Raw genomic sequence first — 24,110 nt, 5'->3', positions numbered from 1 at the left:
TAAGATTTTGGTGGTTAGGCACTTTTTAAACTTCTAGCTGATAATTTCATGCTGCAGGGATCGCTACCCTCCTTCCCCACGTACACCCCAGTTGTTTTCAACCTTTTATTAAGATCATGTAAAACTTCTGGATTCTCTTCCATTTCTTTCATTTTCATCTCTCTCTCTCTCTCTCTCTCTCTCTCTCCCTCTCCCCCCCTCCCCCCCTCCCCCTCTCCCCCCCTCCCCCTCTCCCCCTCGCCCTCCCTCCCTCTCTCCCTCCCTCCCTCCCTCCTTTGTTCCCCTTCTTTTTCTTTGAGAATGAATTGAGCCAGGAGTTACCAAAGCTTTGTGACCACCTAGGACAGATCCAGGTCCTTCTTTGGTGGGTATAAACTGTGCTGAAGGAGACTGACTTTGTAAGGGTTTATGATTTCCTTTTTATGGACAAGAAAAAATGGATTAATGAAGGGCTTAGTTGAACAGGAAGTTTTTCAGCTCTTTTAAGTTGCTGAACTTGCGTGTAACTTGGGTGCTCATCTTGAGTCCAGGATACGAAGTTGGACTTTTCTCTGGTCGTTCCCCGGAACTAAACATGGATCGAAAAATGTCTTTGAGTTTCATTACTCAGAGGGAAAGGGTAACAAGTCAGCCATAGCACCGCACTGCGTGAAGGGGGAGATTTGTTTGGATTTCCACCTACCTCCTATCACCCCTCTGGGAGTTTCTGTTACAGGCTTTGCTCAAATCCTTAAAAAGTCCATTGAGCTATTTTTGTAGCATCCTAGCAAATGTAAATATGTAGCTCTGGGAAGGAATGATAAGTCACTCTTCTTATTAATAGCAGGGTTTTGTTGGTTAAATGTCTGTAAGACAGATAAAGTATTTGACAACAAGTCTCTTTGTGAGTCAAACAGTGAATGACTTTTCTCACTTGGAGAAAATTTCATTTTGAGATATAAGCAAGGTCTAGTCAGAAGACATTCTCGCCAGACCCCTTGAGGGTTCGTTTAAGACATGCACAGTTATGGTGGGCATATATATCCTGCAGATGTTCAGTGAGTCATCTCTGCTTGTCATCTGCTGCTGCTGTCCATACATTACCTCCTTCCACTTTAGTGCACATCCTTGACATCAGGTAGACAGCCCATGGAGACACGTGCTGTAGTCAGTCTGAGCTTGCCAGGTGGCCAATGAAGGAGTGCTGGGAGGACTTTTACACTGGGTAGAAGTGTCTTTCCTTGGGGTGGGGTGAGGTGGGGTGGGGTGAGGTGGGCTGGGGAGGATGATTATTAAGGATATGAATGAAATAGGATGTCCTGAGTGAGTTGAGTTGGAAGATGTGAGTTGGCCCCCCATGCCCTCCTCCATTTTCTTTTTTTGTTCTAGTTTAAGAGGTCAGCTTGGTTTGGTTTAATTCAGTGAAGTCATTTAGAAAGGTGGTTCTGCTTCCTGGCCTGACATATGATTACTTTGTGCAATCCCCAATGTTGGGAAAAATTCACCATTGCTTGAATATTCTTGGCAGTGTTAGGAAGGAAGGCGATTTCCATACCTTGACTTTGAATTGGTACAATTTCCTTGGTATTTATTTTAATTTTCGTACCACTGCTATGTTTCTCTATATCCGTCATGGCAGCTGCCAGTGACATGGAGCCTGAGATGATGCCGCATGAGCTTCCCTATTTTCTAGCGGGAGAATGTGCCATTAATCCAGGATTGCAAAGCTCAAACAGTAAAAAGGAGGATGATTGCTGTTCTGTGTTCATTAGCTATTAGCAGATTCTTTAATTATAATCATGTTTCCTTATCTTTAGGCAATTTTTACGTACTAGACCTCTTTTATACATGTTCAGGAGGGGACAATGTGTGAATTATCGTGAATCCTTTTATTACAGAACAGACCACTCAGCATTTTGGTTGGTGATAGCTAAAGTAATACCCCTTACTTGGAAAATTACACATGATTATATTTCAGCCTCCTAAATAAATTTCTGCCAGAGCCCCCAAATGAGAACTATGTGCTGCTTAGAGAAGAAAACATACATGAACCATGGAGCATTACTTTAGTTTCACCTTTTCTTATCTTTTCTTGGTGGTTAAAATTACTCATGGGGACGGGGCTTATTTCAGAAAACCATCTTGTGGATTTTTGCCCCAGGTATATTTTTGGTTTATAAAATACTGGATTGTGAGTTTCTGTGTATTTTACATTCAAGCAAGAAACGTGAGTTATAAATTGAGCTGATGGGATGAAAGGATATTGCTAACAGTGTTTATATACTACTTTATATAAACAGTGGCTGGTTCTTAGCTGGCATCAGTTCCTGAAAATTGGTTATTGTCAGGGCTTTTTATATCCACCCGTGTCAGAAGTCCTTTTTCCTCTCAGTGGTGATCCCAGAGCTGGAGTCTGAAGACTCTTTATTGCCATCTATTGGTGGTTGTTGACTACTGCATGGGATTTCCAGTGGATGGGAAAAATTGTCCAGGATCTCTTTTTCTATTGGTCACCCTTTAAATAAAGCAGATTTCTGTTAACAGACTTACTGTCTGAGAATTAGAGTTTATGAGAAGCCAAAGCCTATTTCCAGGTTGTTGTAGGACTAGTCGTCAGGACTAGTTGGCATTCTGAGCGCTCCCTTTGTTGTGTGCTGATAGAGCTTAGAATCTGACCCCACCACGCAGCTCCGTCGAAAACATTTCTGGTGCGAAGCCTACAAGATTGACTTATCGCTTACATCCTTAGGTTTTTGCTGGATTGTTTTTTACTGAAGGAGCTGTATAGCATTGTAGGATGTAATTTCTTAATATATTTTTCTTCTTTCCTTAAAAGAAGGAAGTAAAACATGATTATCACCTCACAGAGCCATTCACTCTCCTTTCCCAACCATCATCTTTGCCAGGATTCCAGGAGATTTCTGGCAGTTTGCAATTGGTATTAAGTAACCTGATTGAGAAACTGCTGGGGTTTTTGTTGAAATAATATTTTTAAAAAATTGGCAACCCCACCTCAAGAAAGAGTGGAAAGGCAGATTAACATTTTAACTGGGTCTTCGAGGCTTTTAAAACCGAATGTGCTCTAGATAATTTGTTCATATCTTGTAACTATAATAACGTATTAAGATCCTGGCTAGATTCTTAAGATCCTTAACTTCCTTATATGTTTCTTCTGGCTTTTGTTATCCTTTTTTTACACTCTTTTGCTGTGAGATACAGCTTTTGTTCAAGACTTACCTGAAATCAGCAGTCTTTGTGGAGGAGAGCTTTTGCAGCTCTTAGGTCCTGGGTTCGCAGTCGAATTCCTGATAAGAAGGTTATATGCTGCCTGGGGGGTGGCAAAACAGGCAGCTTTCCATAGGTTGTAAACTCTTACACATGTGACATTTGTGACTGACAGAACAAAAGGGCTTTGTTGCTGCTTTAATTGTTGATTAATGATGATCCCTCTCAAATTTGACATGGTTGCCTTCTAGAACACAAAAGAAGTCAATGTCAAATATTTCCTTGATCATGACACAGTCACGATTTCCAGGCAGCCTTGGTTCTTCGACATTGCAAGATGCTGCCTAAGATTGAAAAAAAAACATAATTGCATAATTTTAAATTAATCAAATCAAAGACTGTGCGGCATATTACTTTTATACCATCTGTGCGGTATCTCACCATCCACGTGAGATTTATGTGCCTCAGTAATGTTTTACTTGGGAAGATGCTGCATATAGCTTATAGCTATTTAGTGCTATCATTGACTTTTCATAATTTTTTCTTTCCTCTCCCATAATCTTTTCCCCTGAAGGAAAGAAAAATCAAAGCTCACCTTTTTCTCTGATGCCTGCTTTCCAGTGCCTCAGTTCTGAGGTGGTGCAGTGTTTGTAAGCAATTGTGACATCTTTTCGAGATGGTGGTGGTGGTTGAGTTTGCAGTGCTTGTCTTCTCTTTGGGCTGTCTTTTTGATGGGTAGAGCTGATGAATATATTTATAAGTAGTTGCGTGAGAGTTCCTAAGGCCGTCTTGAGATTCTGAAGGAAGATAATGTTTCCCTAGATGAGTGAATTATTCCTAACTGGAACTATTAAGTCTTAAGGAAGCAGAGCGTAGAATGTTGTTACTATTTAATAGATAAAGGGAATTATAGAACAATTTTTGGAATTGTGCCATCTTTTAAAAAGATTTACAGGAATTTAAAATTTTTTTCCAACTTCATCTTCTAAAGTACGAGGCAGTAGTAAGAATATTTATCTCAGTCTAAAAGTTATCAGTTTAGTTGTTTTGCCTGACAAGGTATAGTTAGGAAGGTGGTGCTGGAAATCTATAGCTTAGCAACACAGGCATTTTAGAGCTCTAAGAGTTTAATTTCCCACTAGGCATAGGCAAAAAAAATCAGTAATTCTCATCTCAAATTGTGAAATCATATATCCAAAAGAAATTACTACAGGAATTAAAGTCCACATTTTGTGATACACTGTTTTTTTTCTTTATACTTCTCAGACCAAGAAAAACTTTATAAGGATTCATCTTGAGGGAATTCAACCAAAAAAAGTTCCTTTAGGTAAATTTGGTTAATAGTGAACTTCTACTGTAAATAGTTCCCTATATAATTTAATTAAGACAAGTGCTGCAAATATTTAACATCCTGTGGTTTTTAGTATAAACAAACTATTTCATCTGTTTGCACATAAAGCAAGAAATGAGGCCTCTGAACCAGTATATCTCCAGAAATACCACGAAGCAGGCATTCTGTGTGGCAAAACTCTTTTCATGGAGACAACTAACCCCTCTTTCTGTTACTGTTTGGTAGCTTCACAACCTGAGAATGTTTTCTCATTATTACAGCTATGGAGCAGGATGGGACACGAGACTAGCAAGATTCAGTTTATTGCTAGTGCTTCTTCCTGGAAAGTTTGGTATGAGTTGGTCTCTGCTAGCCTCTGGGTTCACTTGAGGATGTGTTTATTTTCTTCTTACTCTACAGGATGTTTACAACCATTCTGTGTGGTTTGCCCACAACTGCACTTGCATTTGAATTTGGTGGGCAGCTTGCCCTGGGTAGGAGATATTCCCTGCCCGACCCCCCACAATCGCCAGTGTATTCACGCGCACACACACGCGGGCACACTCTTGTTTCTTTGAATAGCTGCCAGGTTTGTAGTGTGTGTGTCTGAGGGTAGAATAGAGTGGGTAATTATTTTGGGGATGGAAACACAGGAAATTTTTTTTTGAATAGGCCTTTCAGCAAATTGGCAAACCTTCAGGGCCTGATCCCACACCGGTACAAAGAGTGCAGCCATGCTGGTCATTTTGCATTTGCCAGACACAACGTGTCTTATTTTTTGAATGAACAGACTCTCCCCTCCCACCCATTCCTTGTTCTTTGTTTAGAATTGAGATGTAATCTAAATAATTGGATTTACCAGCTTACGTTTTTAATATTGGAAAATCGAGTTAATAAAATGGTGTTTTGGCTTACACGTCCCTCAACAGGGGACCAGCTGGGCAGCTCTCTAAATCACCTAGTCCCTCTTGCTCCTGTTCTATCCTTCCAAATTGTATGCATGCACTGTGTCTTCCTTGGGTTTGTAAACTATCAAGAAATCCTGGACATAAATGGAATTTAATTAACCTAGAAATTGCTTTTATGCCATATTTAGGACTGCCCTAGAGATTGAGTGCAGAGATATAACAATAAGCTGGTTAACTCCATTCTGTAGATAACCCCAGAGGAAACCTGGAGAAACAGTGCCACCCACTTGTGAGGCTTCTGATGGCAGACTGCCCGGGAAGCTTCTAAATGCACGATTTGGGGAGGTGAGAGGGGGCACACAGAGGATATTATTACAAAACAAAAAATATTTGGCATAGGACTTTGTCGGCTCATCAGTGGAGTCTCTTTACAAGCATTGTCTTGCAATTTACTTGTTGACTTTCAAAATAATGCCAGCGTTGATATTATTTTGATATGTTTTTTTCTTCCCATAAAGGTGCAGTACTTTTTTTTTTTTTTAACCTAAATATGAAACATATTTGAAAAGGATTTTGAGGGGGTAAAATTTTAAGTGCAAAATAATTTTTTATTTGCCATGATAACTTAACCTAAATGAGAGACGACAGCTCAGGAGAAAAACAATGCCTTCTTGTGTATATCTGGGACTGAAAGGGAAAGAATTAGATGGACCGCCTCACCCGCCAGCTCCTGCAGCCTGATCTTTAGGTATAATCAGTCTCTGATGTGTGCTGGTCCTGTGTGCATGGATGTGGTGTGGCAGAACCATCCTCTCCTGGGTCTAACAGATAATGGCCCATGGACAGTTGTGCTGTGTGAGGACATGTGGGTACCAACTGCATGCCTTGTGGCGGGATGGCACTTTGTACCTCATAGTGGTTAAGAGCCAGAACCATACCTTGTTTGTTAGATGAAGCTGATAATGGGCAGGTGGCTCAGTAAATTCTTACTAAGTGATGATGACTGTGGTGATGGTAGAATTTGTGACCACATGGGCAGATGCTTAATAGATTCCTATGAAACTGATTCTTAATGACACTGAATTTCAGTTGACCTTTGTTTTGCGTAGACTTATACTGGGATGGCCAGTAACTTTCCCTGGAGTAGACCACCATGTCTTAACCTCTTCTGTTGCTTTGGGGCCTGAGATCCATCCTGCTATCTCCCTGGCACCACTGGATTGCCATTCATTCTGCCCTTCTGCTCAGAAAACATTCATGTGTTCAGTTCCCAAAGACTGAATGATGAATTGGGTGGTTCGTAAAATGGTACAGCAGCGCAGTATCCTGCTGGTCCTTCTCAGCACTTACGGAGGGCTTGTCCTCGAGACACAGTAACAGCTCTGTGCAGAAATAGGTCATAAAAAGAAGAGACTGTAGTACAGTAGAGCCTACTCTTTTGGACCCACAGAGTGTCAGAAGAGATTACCATTTTCATTCTTTAGTCCTTTAATTCACATTTACACCACGGAAAGTGACAATGATGATTTGATCTGAAACTAGTGCTTCTGTTCCCTCACCCCCGCTGCTTCCAACCCTAGATTTTTAACACACTGTAAATAAAGTGTTACCCTCAATATATTTATTCATATATAAATATACCCATTTCTTCCTCAGTTAGCTTATGTTTGTTTGATCTGTGTAACTTGCTTTGCTGAGAATTTGATTTAGTTGGTTTTGTTGATGAAAGGATACACCTAGAGTTTCTAGACTGAAGGAGATTTCTGTAGAGGAAAGTCCTTCCTTAATCAATTAACAAAATTCTAATGTGGAAGCGACTTGTGCTTTAGTTGATTCTTTTGTGGTTTGCACGAGGGACAAACACCTATATTTTCTGTTTTCTGGCATTTCTGTGTATTACCAGTGGGCAGTAAGAGCCATCCTTGGCAAACTCAAGCCTGAAATGCTTTGGAGGCCTCACGTGCTGTTTTTGCTCAGACCCCATACTCTTCCCCACGCCCACTCCCACCCCCATGATTACTCCGAACCACCTTGTTCAAACAGTGTTTCCATTTTAAAGCATTTGTGCTCTTGGAAGGAATGGAAGGTGCTGTTTCTGGTTAAAAGGCCAGTCAGCTGATGGAAAGGGTTGGGAAGTGAAATGCTGCAGTGGGTGGCTGTTCCACCTGGCTTGCTTGGGTGCTGCTGGGGATTAGCAGGTTACGTGCAGGCACAGCCAGAGCCCCACTTCCCTCTTCAGCCTGTGGTAGGCGTCTGATCTGGCCTGCCTGCCCGCCCCTCAGCTCAGCCTCAGCATCTCCTGGGCAGATATTCTGGTTCTTCAGCACATCTGCACACCTCCTTTTCTTTACTGATTTAAGATAGCATACACTCATTTCCTTGTTTCAGACATTCTAGAATGAATTAGAATGAATCACCTATCCCTCAAATATAGCTGCATGGTTAGGAGTGCTTACTCCATTGGATTTGGCTTCTAAATTATGTCACTCAGACTCTTTTGTTGTTTGGGGCCAGCAAAGTAAAGTCAACACCTTTGTAATCCTCCTGACACTTTGCAGGATGAAAAGCCAAACCGCAGACTTGCCCTTTCTGCAAAGTACAGATTCTTCTGGCCTCTAAAAAAGATACTGGTTTGTCTTGTTTCTGCTTTTAGCTGGGTCTCACAAATGCTTCATCACTTGGGAACTTGGCTTATTCCTCTGAGGGGTAATTTGTTTTACTGCCACTTTTTAATCTGTTATTGCCTTATTTTTCATGGTCTCAGTGAGAAAGTCATCAGGCAAAAAGTGACTTTTAGTTGAACAATGGTAGGAGCAGTTTATCTTTGAGGTCCTGAAATTGTAAACTATCCCACCATGTCCCCTTCTGTCATCTGCGACTTGTCTGTGTTTGGTGTTTGTTTTTCATTATGGCTTCGCCATCTTCCCATAATGCGTGGCATTTGTTGTTGCTGACTTTTGAAAAAGCAATAAACATGGAACATCCTGTTCACATACAGAGAGGGTTTCTATAAAATCCTTCAATGCTCAGAGTGTGAGCTGCGTCCATTTCAGTGAAGATGTACGTATTGTAGAACTGCCAGCTAAAAAAAAGTTTTTTCGTAGAACAAAACGACATGGATTTTCTTTTGACAGGATAGGATGGTTGGTGGAGAGGAGAAAGCTTTGTTGGAAGAGCTAGGGTAATTCTGTTGGGGTCAGTCCACCTGGAGGGTGGCATTGCACTGGGCGAGGGGAAGGGTGGGTGTTTGTGGCCATTGGAACGTGGTTGAGTTCTCTATAGCCTTGCACACTGCCTCTTGAAGCAAGGCTGTTCAAGGGTATGGGCTGCTGCCAGGCGCTGGTGAGTTGAATACAGAAATCGAGAGAGCTTTTTAGAAACAAAGCAGTTTGATAGAGTGACTTTGCTGAATCTAATAATAAATTTGGACTTGTATTTTATGTCTTTATACATTTCATTTTTCCCTAGTTTGATTGTTTTATATTATAAAAATATCCATTTGCAAAAGATAGGAAATCTCAAGGGGAAAAAATAACCAAACACCAAACCGGTCCTCATGTCAGATAGTTTGAGAAGCACCACTCTAAAGCCTCGATGTCACCTGCCTTCCTCCTAAAATCGGATCCTTCAGTATCCCCTTTTGAAGGCCACTCCTCCAGGCTTGGTAGCTTCCTCAGCACTCACGTCAGGCCTGTCTTGTCTTACATCAGGCCTGTCTCTCTTATGTAAGGTAGTCAGCTGTTTGCAAAAAAGCTCTTTGTTCCCTGTAATATGGGCACAGTCACATTGCCATTTATAACACTTGGAAAGTTGTTAAACTTGCTTAGCTTTCTGCTGATACCTTATCAAAGTGGCTATTTCACTTTAGTTATTCTTGGGTTCTAAAGTACTTTTGGTTAGCTGTGATGTTTGCAAATTTTAAGGACCACAGGTTGCCCAGTACATACAAAGTGGTTGTGCTGTCTCCCTTCCAAATGTCAGTTGCACCAGGAATATCATCTTTATAGTAGTGCTTTTGGTAGATGATAGAGGGGAGGCAAGAGTAGGGATTGGTCAGGACTCGAGGGAGGTTAAATTTAAAGGAGAAAAGTGTGGCATGTATTTCGCTGAATGAAGTATTTTGTTAAATATTTGAAACTTAATTTAAAATGTTATGTATTTTTGACTGTCAGTTTTAAGATACCATTTTTAATAATGTCTACAATACTTAAGGGAAGACTTGTTGTGCTTTACAAATATATTGTATTTCTTTTTATTTCTTACGTAATACTAAAAGCAACCTTGAGTTGAGCTGGTGTTATTAGTCCCACACAGTGATAGATTCTCATTTGGGATTCTGACCAGATCCAGATAAAGCACTGTGCTGTAGGCTGCTTCTTGGTTCTTTTTTTTTTTTTTTTTTTTTTTTAACTCCCCGACCTCAAATAGTGTTTCTTGAATATCTCTATGAGCAGGGCTAGATAGACTGTTTAAAGCAGTGCACATACAGGTTCTCACCCTCAGGGGTGCCCACTTCTATTATGGATCGAGATCCTTAAAGGAAGAGCTAATGTGAAGCAATTTATGATAAATGTCAGGTTAGTTATACATAAAGGAAAAATATGTTAGGGTACTTATAGGGAAAGGTAACTATTGACTCTGGTGCCAGCAATGTTAGGAAAGAAACCTTTCCAAGATTCATAGTATTCAAATTGTGGAAAGATATGTCTTATGGAAGATTTTGTAAGTAAAAGACATTTAGTTAAGAAATTCTAAGTTGTGGTTATTAGACACTAAGTTGTTAAGTTAGGGGTCAGTATCTAGGTAGGATTGTAATGGGGAAGAGGACCGAAAGGTGGATTAAGGCCAGTTTTCCAAATTCCTAACTAAGCGACTTGGATTGACTCGTGTAGGCAGATCCATAATTTGGCAGAGACAGAAGGTCTTTGGATGGACCAGAGGAAAATATATGTTGTTTTGTATAACAACCTTTAATTAGTGTAGCGAGCTTATGTGGCTTAATTAGAGTCAGAAGTGGTTAGAGGTGGGGAAGCAAGATTGTGTCAGCGATGGACAGACAGGCCAGGGTGGACTGGGTGTAAGGACACAGTACGAAGGGCATCACATATTTGTGACAGTATCATGGTGACAAACTTAAGACATGTGGCAGGATAATTTGCATTTTCTCATCACTATGGGCTAAAGCAAAAGCGCATAAACCAGTATAATCCCATCTCGTAAAACACCACGTGCAGTTTTTGAAAATACCCAGGCACACAAGTGGTCTGTGCACTGGAACGTGCATATGTACAGGAACATGCTGGTACACAATATATACATGTGCTTGCGGCTCATATTTTAAATCAGCGTATAAAACACAGCCCTCGAACCAAATTTATTGCCCTTTAAAGCAGGCCTGTGGTTTATGAGGGTGTGAGAGATATAGAACCTCAATTAGAAGGCGTTCCCTTGAAATAGGGTCTTTTTATCCGTTTTGTTTCATAATGTTATTGCCTCACTTAGATCTATATCCTCCGATCTCTATTTAATTTATTTTTAATTTACTTTTGCTTTTACAGGCCCAGGCTGCAAGCACAAAGGAAGTTTGCTCAATCTCAGCCGAATAGTCCCAGCACAACTCCAGTAAAGATAGTGGAGCCATCGCTACCCCCTCCAGCTACTCAAATTTCTGACCTCTCTAAAAGGAAGCCTAAGACAGAAGATTTTCTTACTTTTCTCTGCCTTCGAGGTAAGACTGTGCTACCAGTCAGTTTTGGAAGGAACAGCCCAGTTGAAAGAAAAAGGAGTAAGACCACACACTGGAATACATGTTAGCTTTGATCTCTTCTGCATATTGCTTCCAGTGCCCCAGCCTGCTTTGAGGCGGAGTCTAAAGTGAGAAATCCCACTGAGAGGGTGCTTGAGCCTTCCTATGTCTCCTTCTGTATTCATATGACTCAATTTTCTAAGTTTACTTAAACTTAACAGTAAAAATATTGGTTGATTAATGTAAACAGGACCAATCAGTACAAGGTGAGGATAAAATTTTGTAATAAAGGATGGGTTTGGATTTGGGAAAGTGTTTACTATAGGAACTAACTTTTCTAACAGTTGCGAGGGAAGAACTCAAAAGTTTGGCAGAGAGATTGAGGAGCCTTTTATGAGAATGATAGAGAGGAGCATTAAAAAGTTACGAACTTGGAGAGTTCCTTTGGTGGGTTTAGTTGAGAGAAAATGAATAGGTGAGTGAGGTCTTTCCTATTGGTGATTGGCTTGAAGTTCAGGGCTATGTACTTGCTTTCTCTTAAACATTCTGAAGTAAGTCACTACAATTCAGGTACGGAGCAAAGAATGTTTTCTGAAACAACTTGTGAGATTTCCCCCTAGTGTCCCATTGCTCCTTAACACATTAGTGTATGTGTTCCTAAAATAAGGACAGTCTCTATAACGATCAAGATGAAGACCTTCACAGTAATAACATTAACTACCGTGTAACCCTCAAACCCCCATTTCACATCACCTCAAATGCCTTAGTCGGAGTTTAGAGCATAAGTATCCAGTTCAGAGTTGGGCATTGTCTTTAATTGTTGTCTATTTAGTCTGCTAACTCTGCATACTTCCACTGTCTTAGTCCTTCATGACCTTGATACTTAAGGATTACAGGCAGGTTGTTTTGTAGAATGTGTGCCCCCGCCCAATTGGGCTGTCAGGTTTTGTATTGGGAACAGATATCACAGAAGCGATTCTTTAGTCTTCTCATTGCCTCCTGTTGGATGGTACAAGCTTTTGGTCTATCCTTTTGCGGATGGTGTTCAAGTCGATCACTTGATTCAGGTTGGTCTATCAGGCTTCTCCACTGTGTAAAGTTACCTTTGTAGCCTTTGTAATTTATACATATTTTGTTGGGAAGTTCTTTGGAACTCTGTATTTCATTTTTCATCAAACTCAATTTATTTTTGTATCTATATGGACTCATTTCCTATTTTATTCAAAAGGTTATAATCTGTGAGTATCATTTATTTTGATGTTTAAATTTGTTCTAGATATCATCACCAGAGACCCTTCAAGCTGACTCTTTTGTCCTTTTGACATGTACCTGTCTTCTTTACAGCTTTGCTTTCTGGCACAACAAAATATTCCAGGCTGATCTTGTACGTTCAGTCCCTCAGCCCTGGAATCAGCCACTTCGCCAAGGAGCGTTGTTTTTTCACGTGTGGCTGCCCTTCAGAGGCCATGCTCTGGGCCTGAGGTGCGTCCACGGCTGTGGGAGTGTCATTTCCTCTAGGCGCTCTGTAAATGTGATAACTGTGTGTGCACGGGTGCACATGTACACACATGCTCGTTTAGTATCTCTGGATTTTATATCTATGTCTCTGTATATTAAAAACCATGAATTAGCACCAATACTTCAAATATCAGTTTAACTAACCAAAGGGTTCATTCTAGTTTTCTTCCATTCCACATTGAACAACGAGAAACCAAGTTCCTATTATCCATAATGTATTTATTTGATTAAGCTTTTCCAGTGTAACCACCTCCACCTCTTCTGCTTCTCTCCCTTTTTCCCCCAATGGAGCCCTTCTAATCTCATTCAGCTCTGTCAACCCTTAGTCTAGTATGCGAATATCCTCTTCACCCTACCCTGGCCCTGACACTCTACCTGGGCTACCATGTCCCTCCCTGGTTGCATTCTCTCACTGATTTGCTTTAGGTCTGAATTGTTAGGGAGGGAATATGAAGAGGTTTACATTTGACATTTTGGGCTAGTGATAGTCCTCGCAAGATAAGACATGAAGGAGAATAATTATATTTCAATGGGACATTTTCTAGTAGCTGAGGATCACTTGGCCTTGACTAAATTAAGGAGATGAGGTAGGTGGGCCTCCTACCAGTTTGCCTCCATTAGGTTTTACATAGCTTCTTGCTGCAAGATTCTAGGTGTCAAGGGTGAAGATAGAAAGTAATGTGTAAGAACCTCACATAGAATTAAGTATCAGGTGCTGGATTGGCTGTGAAGGGTGAAGGGAGGTAAAAAGGTAAGAATGACCACCAGGCTGTGAGTCTGGAAGGGTGGGGTGTGCTATCAGTAATGGGGAGTGAGTGGGACAAAGAGCTCAGAAGAACAAATTTGAATTAAAGGAATCTTTGAAGGGTCAGCAGTGTTATTAGCAGCAAGATGGTTCTGGTAAATTATTCATGTTCTGTGGTGGTGGCACTCTAATTCTTTTGGTCATGCATGGCTTTTCAGTGCAGTCAGAGCCAGATTTAAGTTGGAGCCATGACTTAACTACTTAATTTTCTTTAGCAGGATTCACTGATCTTGTTCCATTAGGATGCCAGAAGATTGCTGTATTGATTATGGAATTAAGTTATAAAAGTGGTTGCTATAAAGTGGGCGTGACTCATTTTTAATGAGGTGTGTGTTTGTGCCTATATATGCATTATTTTTAAAAACCATATTATCTGTGGTTTGGGAAGATTTGTGGAGAGAGTCTTTTAGAGAGGTGCTTATTACTCAAGTAAATGTCATCAAATGAAAACATTACTAGATATGCAGCTTTGATGTTTCAAGACTAGACAAAAAGAAGAGTCATTTTTTTTCACAACCACAATGTACTTCTTTGAGTTTTCATATGGAACAAAGATTTTAATAAGTGAAACCTAGAAGATGTTTAAAACAGTATTGGAAAAATGCTCTGAGCCCTGGGAATGTATACCTATATTTATGATTCAGACAATAAAAAAGGTTTTGTTATTAGATTTTAGCTGATATACATTAAGAATTTGACACAGCATTGGACTCTCTTACCTTTCTCCTATACTTTTTAAATCTGTGGTATTAAAAGTGTGAGTCATCTTTAGCTTTATTTTTAAAATTATGTTTTTGAGTGTTAGGGTGTGTTTACCTGATCTGGCTCTAAAAGCCCAAAATGATAGGTGATTTGTATGGTACCCTCATGATCTTGGATAGCTGATGGATTTGATGGCATTAGATGATGTTTTTTAATATGTAATTGCTTGAGCTAATTAAAATTGTTTTGAAGAGTACAAAGGTTACATAGAAGATCCCTGTTGTAGTGGTACTTTAATACTTTTCTTTCAATTTAAAAATTAAGAACAATAAGGTATTAAACTTTTTTTTTTTCATTAAAGTATTTCATGTTCCTTTTGGGACTATTAGCAGAAGAGATGGAGGAGTAGGCAAAAGAATAAACTCAAACTACCCTCCCTCCATCTCTCAGAGATAACTGTAAACCGCCTCCATGGTGGGAATATCTCTAAGCCTTCTATGTGCTTATATGAGTCACTTCCCTGAAATGGAATTGCATTGTATTTTTATTTTGGTAGTCTAGTTTTCCAGTGTCACATAAATAAAGTGTCACATAAGTACCTGTCCCATTTTGCAGATGTCTCATCATTTATCTAATTTCTTATTTACATTTAGATGTATTTCTTACTTTTTGTTATCAACTGCTGATAACTCATATCCTCACTTAAGTCTTTGTCTCATCTGAAGTCTTTCAGGAGAAGTTGACAATTGAGAATCTGATTTAACATTCTTATACCGCCTTCTAATTCTGTTTCTTCTTTTTTGGTGTGGATTCCAAACCAAATAGATCTTGTCAGATCTCCAAACTGCAGGTTCAGCATTGGGAGTCCAGGCACTCCATCACCCTTGGGTGACAGCAGGCACTGTTAGGAGTAAAGAAGGCAGTTTTTAATAAGCTCATTATTTATAGGAAAGGAAATCTGACTGCAGAAATAATGAAGGAATCAAATCAAAGACCAGGCAGTAATATTTGTTGCCAAGGATTACAGACCACCTCTTTCTCCAGTCCCCAACTATTACCTGTAATCGTCTTGGCACTGATTTGGAATATGAAAGAGTAAATCTTGAGATGGATGGAAAAGCAGCAGATGGAGTTTTGGGAGTCTGGTTCATTGCCATTATTGATACCCGGCCAGCCCAAGACCATGCCTTCTCCCCACAACTCTATTCAGTATCTTCAACGAAAACCTTGGGTGCAGGAAAAAAACCCTCTATACCTTTAATAATACTGGGATTAGTGTAGATATGTAAACACACTTGCTAGTCAGTCATTCAGGGATAAAAAGCTTTAGAGATTTTTAAAATCTGTTTTAAGGCACTCGGAGACCTTTCCGCTAAGTTTGGCAAGGCTCTCTCCCTTCTTATTTAATATGACCTAAAATTTCTAAAGGAAAGGAGAATGGAATGAATAGTGCTGCCGGGCCTGAAGTGTTTGCCTGCAGTGTATTTATCTTTAAATAGCTGCTTTGAAGGGGGTCCACATGTCGCCTGCCAGAGGCATAATTAGTATCTTTCACTAGTAAGGAGAGAAGAGGGAGAAGTGGGTATGTGCCCTGTGCTATGCATAGTGGTTCCTACCATTGCTCTATTTTCTGTCACCAGTCTCGTTATTCTTAATGAGTTCTGTCGTCTTCTCTTTGTTCTGACTATGTTTATTAACAGATTAAACAGCTTAACACGGTAGAGCAGTGGCAGGTTAAATGGTTCTCTTATTTACATTTTTCTCTTTATGGGACCCTGAAAACAAGGGGTTTCCCAAAGGAGATTCCTGAAACATACACACCTACACATAGTTCGTTCTTCTGACCGTGGGTGTCAGAGTTCAGTGTCACAGTTTCACTGGATCAAGAGAGCTTGGGCTGGGGTGGGGGGGATGGGGGAATTACTTGTCAAGAACTGCACTGTCAGCCTTTGTGAAAGCTGTGCTTTCTGTTTTGGGACTGGCTGCCTTTTGTTTCCCAAGTCTGAGAGAATCTTCGGTGATCAGCTGTCATTCAATTGCTAATTAATTCAGCACGCCTTTACTGAATCCTTTTTATACGCTAGACACCTAGAAAACAGAGATTGGAAATAGGAATGTAGTATCAGTGTGATAGGCGAAAGAGACCATAACAATAAACCTGCGAAAATGCCAGGGTAGAGGTGTGCACCTTGCCAGCAGGAAGGAAGTGGCACTCTGCTCAGGGCTGTCTGGGATGTCTGCAGAAAGGAAGTGATACTTGAGTGGGCTTTGTAGACAGGGAGTGGGGCTTGGAAGGAGTTCTGCATTAGCTTTGCCAAGGCATGGATTGGTGTGGGGTATGTTGCTTGGAGGGCCTCAAGTTAAAACAAGGAAGCTAGATTTGTCAGATTCTGCAGGCCCTGGGCTAGATGTTAGGGTACTACCGACGGACATTCTTTAACTGAGAGGTGACTTAATATGCTTCAGCCTTTATTTAGTAAGGTGACCCGACAGCTCAGCAGAGAATGGATCGAGGCTGCAGGAAGGCCATCCCAGGGGGCTTATTGTAGGAACACAGGCAGGAGGCTGAAGCCTGGTGGATCTTGGGCAGATGACGTAAACTGCTCTCAGCCCAAGCTTCCTCATTTGTAAGATGGAGTATACAGTGTCTGTAGCACACATTTGCTGTGGGGTTAAACCAATGCTAATGGGTGTGAAATAGGCTCTGATTAGATTGCACCTGTGGTAGCCTTCCCAGTACGCTTATTCACTATTTCCCAGTGAGTTTAGGTAGACATATAGCAGAGAGGAGGAGGGTTTGATTTTAAATTTAGGAGGAATAATCTTAAAGACCAACTGAATGGATTGCAGGTACTAGAAGAGTGGCATTTTCTCTAAAGATGGTTGCTGGCTTTGTTGGCAAGGGGCACATATTTTGATAGAGCACTGGCTTTGGGTATTGAGGATGATAAATTCTAAGTAGGGCAAATGCAAAAAGCCTGGGGTGATTTAGAGGTCACAGAATGAAAGGGGATTAACCTGCTAGAAAGCAATTAAATAATCCTCCAATTGCAAGGAACAGTATGGTGCTAATAATGAACTTCCTTGAGCAAAATGGGAATGCTTTACATTATATGAACTCTTTGGGGAGGAAGGCACACAGTCACAATGGTACACAACTTTATTTGATAGATCTTTCTTATTGGTATTGCATCTTAATTTTTGAGAAAGGTAACAACGAAAGTTTGATCTCAAATGGTGTTCTTACCACATTGAGGGTTTCAGTGGCTACCTTCTCACTCCCAAACCAAACCAGCCTTATGTTCCTCATATGCTTCGTTTTTCAGTAGAATCTGTGTTACTTAGCTGAGTTTTGCTGAGCGAGGGGTTTATTTGCCAGGATAGTTTATTAGGCTAGTTATGAAGAAATATGAAACCATGGGATTCTTAAGCGCTGAGGAGGGGGAGGATAGATCCCTTTTAATTGTTCTATGACCTTGAATCAGTTATTATAGCTTCAAGACATTTTGCTCAGAGGATTGGCCCTGCTCCAGGCCAGCTGGCCTCTGACCAGGCTCTGCCCTCCCTGAAGATAAAGCAGGCTCCCTTTTCCCTGCCAGTGGCTGCTGGCACAGGGTCATTAGTACTTCTCAGAATCATCTCAGGCCTTCTCACTTTCTAGAGATTCTCTTAATTTTCCTGGTCCTTTCTAAAATCTCTTTAGAGAAGGTACATGGGGGAAGAAAACTTGAAGTAGGCATAGTCCTGTCTTGTTTTCTGAGCACCTTGCTGGCTGCAGAGGAATTGTTATTCTGACAGCACTGAAGTCATTGGTATCCATGTCCTAAAGGCAAGGTGACCCTCCAGTGTTCAGTGTCTCTGTTAGGATTTGTGGACCCCCCGTGTAGTGAAGAGGGCACAGACTTTGGTATTCAGAGTGGCTGTGTGGCCTTGATGAAGTTACTTTCTAAGTCGTTCCACTTCTAAACTTGATGGGTAGAAGTTATGTAGGTCAAACCCATCATGGCTGCTATATGGGGTGACTTGTGCACTCATTTGAGATAAAGTGAGCCAGAGACCTCATTGATTGGATGTGTATTTGTGTATGTTTAAAGCCACGTTCATAGACAACAATATGAAGAAGATTGTAAGGGGAATATTCTAGCTATTAGATAAAAGATACTTTCTCCCATTGCTGTTGGCCAGGTCCGCATGCAAGTTGACACTGTTGTGGGGGGAACTGGGTCTCATTGCTGGGTCTGTCATGTTAGGGCTCCTGCAGGTGGAATACGAGTGACAGGAAATTTCCTAAATGGAGGGTCACATAGGCATACCTGAGAGCATGCGCTCTTAGGCCAGTGCTTGCGGGTTGTAGCTGAAGAGAGGAGGAATGCTGAGGAAAGACTGGCCACGTTGCTTGGAGGTCATTACTTTGTCCCCCATTCTCTTTAAAAAAGACTTACGTGGTGGAAGGCTTCCAATTATCATGTGGAATTATTGCCACACTTTCCCCCCAGTTCCAGAAATCCTAACCATTGAATTCAGTTTGCATTTTCACACCTCTCTAGATTCTTGTCACTGTTGCGCTTACTTTCCCATTTAGGAAAGCAGATGGAAAATAAATTGCCTCTGTGCTTACCTATGTAAAGTGACAGTATGAATTTATATTTATGAGTTTTTGTCACTGACGCTGTGCATTAGCTTAATAATATCACTTAAGTATGAGTTGCTTACAGTGCTTTTGGGGTCATCACAATGGTTATGGCTGAAGACATTATCCTCATTGTACAGATAGGTAAACTGAGTCTCATAGCTCAATAAGCACTACTGTTGAGCTGATGCTTACCTTAGATTTTTGGATTCCATTTGGAGTCCTTTTCAATGCCTGACATCTTTTTTTTGACGTAGGCACAGAGAAAGACATTTCAGTCCCAAGACGAGCATCATTGCATAGGCAGTTCCTTCTCCCATAAGGAGTAGGGGTTTCCTTTGTGTTTGGCTTTTGGCTCGGAGGGCTGTTCCCTAAGTCCTACCGCATGTACTCCTGTAGGACGAGTGGCATTAATTTTCTACTGATATAAGGGAGTCTTTTAAATCATGAATGGGAATTACTTGAAAGAAAATAGAAGCACATGGGTATCTGGATATGGCTGATAATCTCTGGGGCATATGGAAGTCGGTAAAGTTTGGGAAATTTTGTGGTAACTTCTTTTTTGTAAGTTGGTAAAGGCCAGCCTGGAAGAGATGGAGAGATTGCCATTTATCGTGTGACAGCTGTCCCCACAGCCTGTCAGGGCACTTTGTCTTTACGTGTGTGGGTGCGTGAGTGTGCAGGATGAGTGTAGATGTCTGGTCTGTTTGGGTGCCTGGTGCCCAGAGCTGTGCCTGGTACACACAGTTGTATTTAATGAACTACGGCAGTTGTTGCAATTATTTTTTTCGTGACTCTCCAATTTCACTTGGATGGAGCTTTCCTCTCCTCTAACTCAGGGAATCAGTAAATAATTATACCTCTATCCTCCTACCCAGTCCCTCACAGTTCACTTTGAAGTCTTGTTTTTCAGTTTCATACGATAGCAGGGGCTGATTACTTCTCATTCCATTTGTGTATCCTAAAGATCAGTCATGAAAATGCCAACTCGATGGGCCAGCCCAGAGTTTATTAGGTCAGGCCACAGAATTTGACTCCCCAGCTAAATGACATTGTGCACGGAATCTCTTTAGGGTCTTTCCAGAATTGAGCTGAGCTATGTTTAGCTTGTTAAGATGAACTAGTTAGGGGAGGGAAGATAATGGGAAGGAGGAGGGCTTGTATGTGTACATGATTCATGGAGAAGAATCCAATTTTATAGAAACCACAGCTCAAATTAGAGAAAGCAAGCTTTTGGATTAAGATGATTTCTGTTGTGGTTGTAACATACCACAGTTTGATTTTTGTCCAGATGAAAACATTTGGTTTTCACTTCAGTAAATATTGTGGAGACATTGCCAGCTAATTCTGAAAAGTAATGAAACACGGCTTTGGCAAAGCGCAGATGCGTTCTCTACTCCCAATTCCACTTATCTGATCCAAGTTCAGATTTTTTTTTTTCACATTTGCTAATGCACTTGAATAATCAGGAGAGGAAAATCTGCTTGTAATTTTAATAGAAAACTATACTATACACTATACTTTATTGGGTATAAATCCTCTCTCCAAAAAAAAAAAAAAAGACCCACACCATCCTTAACCCACTTATGATGCACACCTTTCATTGATGACTTCTCTGAAACTAGTTTCTGAATGAGACACATGATGTAATTCTGCATGATGTCAGCCTCTAGCTGTCGTGAATGGGCCTTGTACTTCAGCTCATCCTCAAAACAAGATGAAAACACCCAGGCAAGACTTTCTGAGACACCCTTGTTTTCACCGTATTTGCTGGTGTTTTGCAGCGGGTGGTAAGGTGAGCCTTGCCGTGGAAAGGGAAGTTCTCTTTTTAGGAAGCAGCTTCAAGTTGTGAATCACCTCTCTTCCAGCTCTCTCTTCTTGTTACTTTCATCCCTGTCATAACCCCATTTCTGTTTTCGTAGTCCCACAATGAGCTTTTCAAAAGTTTACATCATTTGACATTTGAAGGAAAGACGTTTTCCTAATAAATTTTCTAGAGATGAAGCTTACCTCTTACATGCCAGGATCTATAAGTTGTGAACTATTTTTAATGAAAAACATTCCCTTCTATTTTCAAACACTAAAAATTAATTTAAATTTCTTTTCACTCAGCATCAACATGATTATGTAATATACCCAGTTACCCATTTTATAGTGAGAAATGTGAGATAATTTTCACCAGTGATAAAAACCCAGACTTTTGTGTGCTGTTAGGGTTTTGAGACATCCTTTTCTTCATCTATGTGTGTAGCAGTTTCCTCTTCCTCTAAACTTATTTGTAAATCAGAGGATTGAGCTTTTATCTAAGCTAACAGGAAATAAATAAAGTCCATATGAATGCCATAACCAGTTTAGGCTTCTCATGCTTTCTGTTTTCTTTTATGTATCTAAGGTTGTTATATACTTATTTTCTAGGTTTTAGCATATGACAGTATGTTTCGCCATCATCTTGATTATGAAATAGAAGATGAGCTTACTAGTTTTTTTCTCACCAAGAAAGAAAGAAGCTACTTTTGCAGTGCTTTGGTTTTTCCTGGCCCGGTCTGCTAGTTTGGCCTCTCCATTACTTTGCAGATGTACATGCCAGTGGAGTCTTGGAGGGCTTTACAATAGCTACATGGTGGCAGGGCTTCGGACTCTGCACATTAGATTCTCCTGTCCAAGAGGAGAATTGGTGCAAGGCTGATATTTGAACTCAGGACATCTTCTTGCCTCGGTTGATAGTTAACCGCCCTCCCCACCTGAAGTTCATTATTATTGAGCACTGATCTTTCCCCTCCACTTATCCTTCTCCCAGGAGTTTTCCTTCCTTTACCATATTAGCCTCTTCATTCTCCATCTGGTTATATAAAGAACACTTCATTATCCATTTTTTCTCTGTCAGTGCTTTAGCTATAGGTCCAGACCAACATGTCAATTACCTGAATAGAACCAAAGTCACCTTTTAGTGGAAGGCAAACTGCTTCCATCCTCCTTGTCCCCATATTTAGGGGATATCGCATCCTTTCTGACTGCAGAGCAAATTCCATCAGGACTTTGAGAGTGAGTCCCTTAGGAAGGAAGCCCCCACCCCCATTTTTTTACTGGTCTTCTGTCTCCTATTTTACATTTCTTTTATATTAGTCTGTGATTTTCTTTTAGAATATCTATCCTGTTATCAGTTTATTTATATTTACTGGGAAGCTGTTAAATTCATAAGATTGGTTGTTTTCTGCTTTTGTTGAAATTATCCTGTATACTTTTCTTTAGTGTAGTAACAAAACTTGGATACTGAACAGAGCTTTTAAACATTTTTCCATTTTAATTCTTTGGATTGTAAACTTAATCTTCTCCCCATTCTCTCTTAATCTTGAGTGTGAGGAATACGATTGTTGCTTCATGCTGTTTATACAATGTTTGAGATTTTAAAATATTCTCAGCAGATTCTGTAAGTGGAAGTTACTTCCTTTTTCTTTCTCTCGTGTTCCATGTGGTTTTACCTGATTCTCTTTGAAACATAGACTATTTTTGTGAGTCGTATTTTCCCCTATTTTCATATTACTCCCAAGTGGCCTCTGTTGCAGAGTTTATTGCATTTTCTGCTGGGGAGAGAAAGAGGAAGTCTGGATGAGTAATGGCTTATTTCCTTAACCCTCCAACAGATGGCAGAGTCGGCTGTGGAAGTTATTGCCCGGTCTGCACAAAACCTGCTTTTTCGATACTAATTCAACTTTCTGATTTCAACTGCTAGTCAGTGTGTCCAGGGTAGAGTATAAGAAGCTCTTCTTTAGAAGAAATTAGACATGGATATTTTGATCTGGAAGGAACTTGAAGAGATTCTTTAACCTGTTCCCTCTCATTTTACCAAGCAGGGAGATATAACTGCTGAATAACTTTCAGGTGTTGAAGTTCCCCACTGTGTCTCTGTGACAGCATATAACATGTCACCTGTGTCATGGTACATGCTATGGTTAATTTTTTGTTTTTTTAACTCAAAACCCCTTTGAGTGCTGAAATAAAGTTTCTTTTGCTTTTTCTTAAGTACTTTATACAGTTCAATTTAGGAAAGAAGAATCCAGTGGTATTACCTGTGAATGGTGAACCCTGACTGGAAAGCTGTGATTAGGAAGCCGGGAAGAGTGCTATCTTCTCTTTTCCTAGTCATAGTGAGTCATGTAATAGTTGTAAAACCACTTAGAACAAGAGTAAACCTATTCTTTCAGTGGCAATATATATGGGTAGGTATTTTCTTTTTTCTTTTTTTGACTTCATCTCTTTTATTTGTTTAAATGATTTCCGCTCAAAGTCTTTCTCAGATTTAAGAACCTTCTGTTGAAACCCTGCTTTTAACTGGAAATGATCAAAGGGGATGGAAAAAACCCCTAAAGCGTGGGGAATGGCTTTTGCTAGGCTGTACATATTCTGTTATCCACCGAGGGTCCTATTTTCTTTTTTCCTTCTTCCTTTCCCTCCCCTCCCCTCCTTCTTCTGCCACATACATCCTTTTGGAATTTGATTTCCTCCCAGTGGTGAGACCCAGATAAGTTTTAGGGCTTTTGAATGTTGGTAGGTCATGATTGCAACAAAAGAGAAGGGGACTGGAGGTGTCTGTTTTGTCTTTGCATTTCTGCAAGGTAGGTGTTTGGTTTGCCCTTCAGCTCCATGTTGCTGAATTCATTCATTCATTCCTATCTCCTTGTTAGAACATGCAGCTCTGAATTGGACAGGAATAGTATTAACCGTTGCCTTTGCAGTGTGAGATCTCCATTTGGGGAGGAAAGCAAATTGTTTATTGGTAACTTTATTGATGTTACTGGGAATGTTAGCTCATTCACAGGAAAGTGGGTAAGAGAAAAAAATGAACTCCACATTTATTATTTCTTCTGCTATTGGTAGTAGCTCTCCCATACTTAATGGGAAAGAAGATTGAGATTGTTACTGGAAATTAATTTTGGAGATTTCCTTTCTTTCTTTTTTTTTTTTTTAAGCAGCCTCTGGTCCCAAACAATGCACCAGGGAGTTGACATTTCCTTTTGAATTGTTATAGTCGGATAAGAACTATGTGTGCTTCTTTTATAATACTGAGCTTCTTTTCTGGTGTTATTGCTGTCTTAAGTGCAGACATGAAAACATTTAGGGATGAGGAGGTTAAGATGTAAAAGGAGTGAAGGGTTTGAGTTCTCTTATGAGGAGAGTTTTGTTGTGTGGATATTTATTTTAAATTTATGTTGCTGCTTATGATAGTGAAATAGCTTCCAAGTATATTATTTTTAGGACTCCGTGTCTGT

At 40.3% G+C, this 24,110-nt stretch overlaps 1 protein-coding gene and 1 long non-coding RNA gene across 6 annotated transcripts in view; both read left to right on the top strand.

Annotated features, from left to right (window-relative positions):
* JARID2 (jumonji and AT-rich interaction domain containing 2) overlaps positions 1-24,110 on the top strand; it is a 240,290-nt gene that overhangs the window by 162,398 nt on the left and 53,782 nt on the right. For all 5 annotated transcript variants that reach the window (XM_016130062.2, XM_036236976.1, XM_036236982.1 and 2 more), the window contains one exon: positions 11,001-11,170. In XM_016130062.2, the coding sequence (XP_015985548.2) occupies positions 11,001-11,170 (170 nt within the window). The remainder of the gene's footprint in view (positions 1-11,000; positions 11,171-24,110) is intronic.
* On the top strand, positions 11,177-14,820 carry LOC118613704. Its single transcript, XR_004955723.1, has 3 exons — positions 11,177-13,093; positions 14,317-14,319; positions 14,810-14,820. It is a non-coding gene; the product is annotated as an uncharacterized LOC118613704 (long non-coding RNA).

The sequence above is a fragment of the Rousettus aegyptiacus genome, unplaced genomic scaffold, assembly GCF_014176215.1.
Source record: "Rousettus aegyptiacus isolate mRouAeg1 unplaced genomic scaffold, mRouAeg1.p scaffold_m13_p_1, whole genome shotgun sequence".
NCBI classification, from domain to species: Eukaryota; Metazoa; Chordata; class Mammalia; order Chiroptera; family Pteropodidae; genus Rousettus; species Rousettus aegyptiacus.
The sequence above is the reverse complement of the archived record's forward strand: the minus strand, read 5'-3'. Positions and strand labels throughout refer to the sequence as shown.